Source organism: Trichechus manatus, unplaced genomic scaffold (assembly GCF_000243295.1).
Source record: "Trichechus manatus latirostris isolate Lorelei unplaced genomic scaffold, TriManLat1.0 scaffold00077, whole genome shotgun sequence".
NCBI lineage: Eukaryota > Metazoa > Chordata > Mammalia > Sirenia > Trichechidae > Trichechus > Trichechus manatus.
Window position 1 is genome coordinate 8810687 of NW_004444013.1, and position 10966 is coordinate 8821652.

The 10966-nt window shown below is 40.4% G+C and overlaps 1 protein-coding gene across 1 annotated transcript in view; it reads right to left on the minus strand.

Annotated features, from left to right (window-relative positions):
* Nucleotides 1–7181: 7181 nt before the first annotated feature.
* TMEM248 (transmembrane protein 248) overlaps nucleotides 7182–10966 on the minus strand; it is a 13709-nt gene continuing 9924 nt past the window's right edge. The window contains exon 6 of the mRNA XM_004380778.2: nucleotides 7182–10149. Coding sequence (XP_004380835.1) covers nucleotides 10129–10149 — 21 coding nt within the window. The 3' untranslated portion in view covers nucleotides 7182–10128. The remainder of the gene's footprint in view (nucleotides 10150–10966) is intronic.

A 10966-nucleotide genomic window follows, 5' to 3' on the forward strand; every position in this document is an offset into this window, starting at 1 on the left:
TTTTTGCCCATTTTAAAAATTGGGTTATTTGCCAAACACTTTGAGGGACAGAGTAGCAGAGGCGGGGATCTGGGGACCATGCTTTCAGGGGACATCTAAGTCAACTGGCATAACAAAGTTTATTAAGAAAATGTTCTGCATTCTACTTTGGTGAGTGGCGTCTGGGGTCTTAAAAGCTAGGGAGCGGCCATCTAAGATGCATCAATTGGTTCCAACTCACCTGGAATAAAAGAGAATGAAGAATACCAAAGTCACAAGGAACATATTAGCCCAAGAGACAGAAAGGTCCACATAAACCAGAGACTCTATCAGCCTGAGACCAGAACTGGATGGTGCCTGGCTACCACCAATGACCGCCCTGACAGGCAACACAATAGAAAGTCCCTGATGGAGCAGGAGAAAAGTGGGGTGCAGAACTCAAATTCTAGTAAAAAAGACCAGACTTAATGGTCTGACAGAGACTGCAGGAACCCCAGAAAGCATGGCCCACGGACTCTCTGTAAATCCAAAACTAAAACCATTCCCGAGGCCAACTCTTCAAAGATTAGACTGGACTATGGGACATAAAATGATACTGGTGAAGAGTGTGCTTCTTAGTTCAAGTAGATACATGAGACTAAATGGGCAGCTCTTGTCTGGAGGAGAGATGAGAAGGCAGAGAGCGTCAGGAGCTGGTTGAACGGACACAGGAAATCAGGGGTGGAAAGGAGGAGTGTGCTGTCACAGTATAGGGAGAGCAATTAGGTCACATAACTATGTATGTATAAATTTTTGTATCAGAGACTAACTTGAATTGTAAACTTTCACTTAAAGTACAATAAAAAATTAAAAAATTGGGTTATTTGTCCTTTTATCATGGAGTTGTAAGATTATATACTCTGGATGTAGATCTCTTATTGGATATATGATTTACAAATATTTTGTCCCCATCTGTGAATTGTCTTTTCACTTTTTTGATAGTGTCATCTGAAGCAAAAAATGTCTAATTTTGATGAATTCCAATTTGTCAATTTTTTTTTATTGCTTATACTTTTGGTATCTAAGGAATCATAGAGCATGAAGATTTACCCCTTTGTTTTCTTCTGAAGTTTTACACTTTGAGTCTCCTGTTTAGGTGTATGATCCATTTTAACTCTTTCTTGGTTTCTTATAATGCATTTAAACCTACAGATTTCTTTCTGAGTGCCACTTTGGATACATCCCATAAGTATTACCGGGTATTTCTGTCATTATTGCTTAGTTAGATAAACGCTTAACTTTAGAAGAACCAGCCAAAACATTTTCTGAAGCGTGTACACAACTTGACACTCCTACCAGCAATGTCTGAGAGCTCCTGCTGCTCTAATCCTCACCTACAGTTAATGTTCGTTCGCTCTTCTAGCGCAAGCAAAGTAGTATCTCCTCCCTTGTTTTAATTTGCCTTTCCCTAATGACTAACAATGTTGAGCACCTTGGCCAACCGTAAGTCTTTCTTTTGCTCGCGTCTTCAGCTCTTGTTCTATCTTCTTTGGTCCACGAGTTATGTAGAAGTGTTTCTGCATTTCCAAGTATCTGAGGATTTTCTAAATACTGCATTGTGACTGGCTTCTAGTTTGGTATTACTGTAGTCAGAAAGTATCCTCTGCCTGATTTCAGCCTTTTGCAATGTACTGAGAATTATTTTACGTCCCAGTATGTAGTTTATCTTGGTGAATGCTTCAAGTGTACTAGAAAAGACTGTGTATTCTACAGGTGTTGGGTGGAGTATTCTATAAATGTCAATTAGGCCAAGATGGTTCATAATGGTTTGGGGATCCTATATATTCTATCTGATTTTCTGTCTAGTAGTTCTACCAATTACTGAGAGAAGAGTGTTGAAGTCTCTTTTTAGTTCTATCAGTTTTTGCTTCATGTATTTTCAAACTATGATGTTAGGTGCATACATATTTAGCATTGTTTTGTCTTCTTGGTGAAATGACCCTTTTATCATTATGTAATGTACCTCTTTATCCATGGTAACATTCCTTGTTCTGTGGTCTACTTTGATATTAGTGTAGCCATTCCAGCACTCATTGATTAGGGTTTGCGTGGTATGTCTTCTTCCATCCTTTTACTTTTAATCTACATAGGTCTTTACACTTAAGTGGGTTTCTTGTGGGCAGCATATACTTGGACCTTGCTTTATTTGTTAATTTCAAACTGATAATCTTTTTGAATTGGTGTGTTTAGACCAATTACCTTTGTAGAAAATCTGTTTTTTCTCTTTGGTGCTTTTAAGATTGTCTCTTTTTTCTTGATGTTTTAAAATCTTGCTAATATTCATTTGGGTGTGTGTGTTTGCTTTTTAGTTTTTATTATGCTCAGTGGGCTCTTTCAGTCTTTAGTTCTACAAAACTTTCAGTTTTCACTTCAAATACTGCCTCTCCATCATTCTCTATAAACTCTATTAGAAATCATTTTAGACTGATGTTACAAATTCTGGATTGCTCTTATATGCCCCTTTTCTTTTAACTTTTCATATCTTTACACACTGATAAGTTCTAGGAGAAATCCTTGGCCTGATCTTCCAGCTCATTTTTTTCTTTTTAGTAGCAAAATATATACATAACAAAATATTTGCCACTTCAATCATTTTCATGTGTATGTACACTTTTATGTGACATTAATTACTTTCACTATGGTGTGCAAACACCACCACCATCTGTTTCCAATTCTTCCATCATCCTTAACAGGAATTCAGTGCCCCTTAAGCAGTAACTTTCCCTTCCCCCGCCCCCATCCACCTATAGTAACCACTTTGGCCTCTATGCAGTCGCCTATTCATTTCATATGAGTGGGATCATACACTATTTGTCCTTTTCCAATTTATTTCACTTCACCCAGTATAACGTTTTCAAGGTTCATCCATGTCATAGCATATATCAGACCTTCATTTCTCTCTATGGCTGAATAATATTATATTGTACGCATATACCGCATTTTGTTTACCCATTTATCTGTTGATGGACACTTGGATTGTTTGCACATTTTGGCTATTGTGAAGAGTGCCGCAATGAACACTGTGTCCCTTTCTTTTGGGTATATACCTAGAATTGCTGAATCATATGGTAATTCTATGTTTAACTTTTTGAAGAAACGTCAAAGTCTTTTCCACAGCAGTTGTACCATTTTACAACCCCACCAGCAATGGATGAAGGTTCCAGTTTCTCCACACTGTCACCAATATGTTTTCTGTATATTTTTGTTTGTTTGTTTGTTTTTAATCATAACCATGTAGTGGAAGTGAAGTGATATCTCATTGTGGTTTTGATTTGCATTTTTTTTAGTTACTAATGATGTTGAACATCTTTTCATGTGCTTGTTGGCCATTTGTATACCTTCTTTGGTTAAATGTCTATTCAAGTCCTTTGCCCATTTTTTTATCTGATTGGGTTATTTGATTTTTGTTGTTGAGTGGTAAAAGTTCTTTATATATTTGAATATTAAACCTCATACCTACCCTACCTTTGCCATGCAGTTGATTCCAACTCATAGCGACCCTACAGGACAGCACAGAACTGCCCCATAGGGTTTCTAAGGAGCAGCTGGTGGATTCAAACTGCCAACCTTTTGGTTAGCTGCCAAGCTCTGAACCATTGCACCTCCAGGGCTCCATTAAACCCTGTGGTTCCCCAAAATTTTCTCCCATTCTGTAGGTTGTCTTTTCAGTTTGTTGATACGATTATTTGATGAAAAAGTTAACTTTGATGAAGCTCAGTGCTCAATTTTTTGTGTGTGTGTGTGCTTTTGTTATACCCAAGAATCCATTGTTAAAAATTGGACCCAAAGCATTACCTCTGTTTTTTTTAGGGTTTTAGTTCTTATGTTAAGGTTTTTGATCCATTTCTAATTTTCGTATATGGTGTGAGGTGTGAGTCCAGCTGGAAATCCAGTTGTCCCAGCACCATTTATTAAAGAGACTATTCTTTCCTCATTGAATGGACTTAGTATCCTTGTTGATCAGTTAAGCCATCCCATCCAGGACTTTTCTTTGTTGGGAAGTTTTTGATTACTGATTTAATCTCTTTAGTTGTTACAGGTCTGTTATGATTGTCTATTTTTTCTTGAGTCAGTTTAGCTAATTTGTGTGTTTCTAAGAATTTGTCCATTTTATCTAGGTTATTTTTTTGGTGTACAGTTGCTCAGTCTCTTATAACCTTTTTATTCCTGTAAGATTGATAGTAATGCCCCTACTTGCATTTCTGATTTTAGTTATTTGAGTCTTTTTTTTCCCCCTTTGGCAGTCCAGCTAAAGGTTTGTCAATTTTGTTGATTGTTTCAGAAAATCAACTTTTGTTTTGTTGCTTCTCTCTCTGTTTTTCTTTTCTCCATTTATCTCCACTCTAATCTTTGTTATTTCCTTCCTTCTGCTAGCTTTGGGTTTAGCTTGCTTTTTTTTTCCTAGTTCCTCAACTTGTAAAGTTAGATTATTGAGATTTTTCTGTTTTAATACACGTGTTAACAGCTATAAAATCTCATTCAGCATTGTCTGCACTGCATACCAAAAATTTTGGTAGGTTGTTTTTGCTTTCATCTACCTCTTAATATTTTTTTCCCTTGTGATTTGTTTGACCCACTGGTTGTTTAAGAGTGTTGTTTAACTTCCATGTATTTGTGAGTTTCCCTGTTTTCTTTGTTATTGACCTGTAGCTTTATTTCATTGTGGGCTCAAGTTACTTTGTATGGTTTCAACATTTTCAAATTTATTGTGACTGTTTTGTAGCCCAAAATATGGTCTGTCTTGGAGAGACACGTGTACTGTGCTGCTGTGGAATGGAGTGGTCTGTGCATGTCTCTTAGGTCTAGTTGGTTTACAGTGTTGTTCAAGCCTTCTGTTTCCTTAGTGATCTTCTGTCTAGACGTTCTATCTACTATTGGCAGTGATGTACTTAAGTCTCCAACTATTATTTTAGAAGTTTTTCTCCTTTCAAATCTGTTGTGGATTGAATTGTGTCCTCCAAAAAAGATATGTTGATGTCCTAACCCCTGTACCTGTGAATGTGACCTTATTTGGGTAAAGAAAGTCTGTCTTTGAAGACAGTATCAACTAAACTGCGCTGGAGTAGGATGGGTCCTAATCCCAATACCTTCCGAGTGGTGTCACGTATAACGGGAGGAGAAACACTGAGCTAGAATCACAGATGGGGGAGACACCATGTGAGGATCTGCCTATAGGCAAAGGAATGCCAAGAGCTGCTGGCAGCAACAAGAAACTAGGATAGAGGCATGGAAGAGCTCCTCTCTCAAAGTCCCCAGAAGGAATCAACATGGCTAGAGCCCTGATTTGGACTTCTACTCTACAGAACTACGAGGAAATAAACTTCTAGTTTTTAAAGCCTGTGTTTTGAAACTTCAGACTGCCTTCCATTAGTGGGCCACACAATCAATTTAGTGGGTCAAGCTGTTTTTTAAACTAAATAGACGAGACTAAACTTTTAAAATATCAGTGCCTGTCTTACGTGGTAAGGACAATCATAGTTCACACAACTTGTTCAGTTACGTACACATCCTTTCAGAGACTGGCTCTCATCTACGCAACAGATGATGAGACTCCCTGGCATAGGCAGCGTCTCTGTCAGTGGGGGATTAAAGCTTGGACATAGCACAATTTACTTGCCATCTGTCTCCCCATCCTCAAACCACTACAGTCCACCTACAGTCAACAACTAGCATGGTATAACACACCTAGGGCCTTCAGGATGAAAAGGTGGGCTCTCACAGAGGGTCAGAGAAAGGTTTCTTCAAGACGGCAAATATGTTCACAATGAGCTTGACTAGACTCCATAGTGCTCCTTCCTGCTTTTTTGCAACCCTTGCTTATTTGGGAGCCTGAGGGAACTTAAAGCACAGGGAGTCCCCTAGGAAAATGAAATGGTTTTAAAGCAAAATCTCTAATTTGGCGTGAGAACTTACTATGTGTCAGATTTTACACAGGCTGTATAGAAATTATGAGCTCTTATTCTCCAAGAGCTTATTCTATCCTGTGATGGAGATGAAACACTACAAATGAATACAGAAGAGTAGAAGGAATAAGCAGTGAATAGTACAAACTATTGCAAGTAGAGTGCTCTACCTATTACAGACCCAAACCTTTCCAAACGGAGGAAGAGATGAAAGAGGCATAAACAAAGCCCACTGAGGTATTGCAGTCTCCCAAAGCTGTTCCAGAGTGTCTTGAGACTGCCCTCTGTGACCCTGGCACCTGCTGGGTAGTGAGGGAAGGAACACAGAGCCTCTACCCCTTGGAAAAGGGAAGCACTCACATTAGTGAACACAATCTCATTCTAGCTGTAGACACTGTAGAGGGTGAATTGTCCTGGCAAAGGAAGTCTAGAACATGCAGAAGCTCTGTAATGGGAGACAGGCAGAGTTCGCAGCCTGTTTTGGGTAACTCAGGCTTAGTATACATGGAGGTTTATGTAACTGAGAAGGGTGTTGTTATGGAATGAATTGTGTCCCCCAAAAACATGTGTTGTAAATCCTAATCCCTATACTTGTGGATGTAATCCCATTTGAGAACAGGGTTTCCTTTGTTATGTTAACGAGGCCATATCCTTGTAGGGTGTCTTAAACCAATCACTTTTGAGATACAAAAGGAGTAAATCAGGCTCAAAGCAAGGAAGCCCAAGTGGAGAAAGACTGAGGCCACGTGGAGATCTCCAAGGACCCGAGGATGTGAAAGTGAAGGAGCCAAGGCCCTCCCTCCCACCAGGGCCGACAGAGCCTTCTCCTAGAGTCAGTGCCCTGAATGCGAACTGCTAGCCTCCTGAATTGTGAGAAAATAAACTTGTTTGTAAAGCTACTCTCCTTGTGCTATTTCTGTTACAGCTGCATTAAGAAACAAAGACAAGTGTCTTTTTAAAAAAAAACTTCCATACCTATTCAAATACTCCCTTCTGCTGCGTATGACTTACTTCTTCAGGGCAGGATAAGGGTCAGGTTTGTGAGCACTTGCTCTAGTCAACTATGTGAGGTTTTGTGCTCTTAGGAAGCAGACCATGTGCTTGGAGAGGGCACCTTAGTAGAAAACTCTGCCCATCCCTCATCCTGATGACAGCTGACACTTCAAAACAGCAGCTTGCAAAAAACCCTCAATTCCTTACTGTGCACGTTCTTCCCTCAGGAAACACCCGCCAGGCTGGAGGAAACAGAGACACGCCAAGTAAATTTGGATGTTTTATTCTGTAAAGCATATATGCACATATTTCAAACACAGAAAATTAATCTGGGAGTGAATACCATAACAGATCAGCTACTGACCATCATGCAACAGGGTAAGGGACATGGATCCGCTGGCCCTCATCACCCCACAGTGCCTGCAGGAGGGTTGAAAAACCAGGATGTATGGAATCCCTACAGACTGCTAAAGAAAACACAACAGAAATGGCAGGTTTCTAACGACGAGAAAAACTTACAAATAGAATCAAAACTGATTCAAGTCATACAGTGAAAGACAAGAGGAAAAAGGAAAGAGATCAATATGATCTGAAACAACCATTTTAATAGTAAGTTGCTGACCTTTTATTGGACCTCCAGTCCAAGATGCCTGAGGACGAGCCAGTGCTCCTGGGTGGGGTCACCCCTGAATGGCAAACGGCCCCGTCTGCCACGCTCTTCTAATCCTGAGGTCCACCAGCAAGACCCAGCTGAGGATCGGGCAGTCTGGAATGCCCAGACAGAAACAGTCCCTGAACGTCCCAAGACTTGTGGAAGTCTCTTCAGTTACTAGATCTCTTTACCCAGGTCCTGAGGCCTCCTTTCCTCCCAACCTTTCTGCACACATCCAATGGACTCTGGGTTTCTACGATACCTCTGAGAATTGCCTGCTGGGGTGAATTCTGACTTTAAAGCGTGTGTCCTGGCCTCATGACAAGTCATACTGTCCAGGCATTTTTGGCACTTCCTTTCCTCATGCCTAACAGTGTTCTTCTTCTCCCTGGCCACAGATTCCAGCCATTCCCTGTATTTAAAACAAGGGGAATTAATGTTAGCAAAAAGCTGGAATGCACAAAACAGGGAAATCAACTTTTCTCACCTGTCTTTCTCCTCCTATATTCCTCTGCAAATCATAAATCTAGTCCTGTAACTCCACTTCACTGGGATTTTTGCTACTCCAGTAGCAGCTTCATCTACAATCAGATGGTCTTAGTGATACTGATGTTTCTAAAGCCAACCCAAATGGCTCCTTCTCAATCTCTTGTCTCACAAGGGTCTCGGAGTCTCCAAAGAAAACAAAATTACCAGGTTATTCATGCATCATGTAAGCAACTCATATAAAACCACTGACTAGACAAATGTGATTACTGTGTTTGAAATGTACAAGGAAGAAAAGGAATACTGACATATCAAGTTGCTCAAGTAATCATTTTAACAATCTTCGGTAAAAGCCCACAATTGTTTTCCATTCAAGAATGCCTGGAATAAGATGTTCTAGGCCAATATATCTCATACTGAAGAAACTGGTTCTAATTTAGAACAGACTACAGACCTAGAGTCCAGGAGAGAAGTGCTGACAGTCACGTCGGACGTTCTCACTGCCCTCATGCTATCACACTGCCTGGGAGAACACGGGAGTCCTAACAACAATGAGTTAGGAAGGCAATCAGTGTTTCAAATGTGTAGGGAAGCCTTGACTGAATTCAACTCCTAAAAAGTTCAGAAAAAAGAAAAGGGGGGTGGGGAATAACAGTAAAAGAAAGGATGAGAAAAGATAATGCAGGGTATTATTATTTTTTTTTTTTTAAACGCAGGCAGATTAGAAGGAAGAAGGGGTAGAGAAACTGGATCATCATCAGAACGTCACAGGAAAAAAAATGCTTTCGGTTTTCCCCGATGAATGGTAAATCAGAATTGCCCTCTTTCAAATTTCACAGGCAGTGTTTTCATAACATTACTGATGTACTAAATGCCATGTTCCTTCTGAAGACAGGTTAGCTGTACAAAAACAGATGCAAAGAGAGAACTCCACCCCCTACTTCAAACCAAGAAACGCTTTCATGACCATTAGACTGACTCATGGTTCTCTTTTCCATTCTGTCATCTGCATTCCAGAAAGAAGACCAACTCATTTCTGCTCTACTCTAGAGCCATTTGAAGCATCCCTGGTGGTGCAACAGTTAAGCGCTCGGCTGCTAACAGAAAGGTAGGCAGTTCAAACTCACCAGCAGGAGAAAGGCCTGGCGATCTGCTCCCATAAATATTCCAGCATAGAAAACCCTATGGGGCAGTTCTACTCTGTCCTATACGGTCACCATGAGTCGGAACTGACTCAGCAACACACAACAACAGAGCCAGTGACTTCATTTGTAAGCCCTTTTGAGTAAGGAAGCTGCTTTAACTCTGTGATGGAGGGAGGGGGCAACAGAGGAGAAAAAGACAGTAGACCATTCCGTGCCAACCCAAACAAGACCAGTTTCCTCACTATCCATGTGGAAAATGAAACTTAGATCTTTACCAGGTACGTGACTTTTAGATATTTAACTTTTACTCAGGATAAAAGCACAAGTCTGTCCTAACTAGAGTAGTATTAAAATGTGACTATTTTATTTTCTTTAAAAAAAACTTAGAAAGATAGGTATGTTTCCTTGCAAGCAAAACGGAAAAAAAATGTATTATCGTTGTTACTATGATTATTAAGCCACAGACACATAAAATCCACAGAATGGATTGGTGGCTTTGGATATGCAGTATCATATCAAAGGTGCAGACTGGTTCAAACATTCTGTACATACTGGGCAGAACCAAAGCAAACCTCAACCCCACCAGAAACAAAATGTCCCCGTGACCTTGGTGAAGACATCATGACCTGCTCCAAGAAGCCGCCAGATCCACAAACGCTCCCTAGCACTATGCAGACACATCAGCCAAGTCCACCAGTGAGGCTGAAGGGTTCTGGCTACACCCAGTGTGAAGCACGTGCATCACTGGACCAATTTCGAATCGATTTTTATAAATATGTACAAATCAGTTACAGGCACTTGAAATGTCTTTGGCTGGAATAACCCAACATTGCAAGACAATGTATTCACAGAGTGTCCAGGCCCAGGCTGGGTTCAGCAGGCAATGATTATGGTTCTCTCAGTCTCTCTCAGAAAAACAGGAGATGGGGGATTAGGCTTCAGCCAAAGCCACCTGGAAGAGAGCAAGACAAGCAAGGCCAATCACAGGGAAGGCCAGGGAACTTGACCCCCCGGCTCCCATCCACAGACCAGGGAGCCACACTGCAGGGACTGGTCATCAGGGACGCTAGGGATCCCTAAGGAAAAAGTATCATCTAACTCCCGAATCTATTGCCCTAAGATGACCTTTAAACCTTAAACCAAAACGATCCCCTGAAGTCTTCTGAAAACTAAACTACAGTTCAGTTTAACTAGTAAAAATGTCTGCCTTGTGCATTATGTTGTTTCAAGAATTATCTATATGGGATCAAAGTGACAACAGCAACTCAAAAGGTTAGACAGGAAGCTTAGGTGGCAGTGAGTTTATGTTAATGGAGGAGGAACAACTCGGAAAAGGAGGGTGAGAATGGCTGCACAACTTGAGGAAAGTAATCAATGTCACTGAATTGTAAGAGCTGACACTGTTGAACTGGTGTATGGTCTGCTGTGTATATTCTCCACAACAACAACAAAATAAAAACAAAGATGAAAAAAAGTCTCATCTAGAAGGGAATGAAAAGAAATCCAAGTCTCCTGCGAGAAGGAGTCGATCTAGTACAGCCACTGCACTGAGACATAGAGCTAACTTGTTTTTGCTTCCACAAAAAAAAATTTTATTGTTGTAAAATATATACAACACATTTGCCAATTCAGTATTTTTCAGGTGTCCAATTTAGTGATATCGTTTACATTAATCATGCTGTGCAGCCATCAGCCGTAACTGTTGCCGAGTTTTCCACCATAAACAGAAACCCCTTGCTTCCTAAACAATGACTCCTCCCTCCCATCTT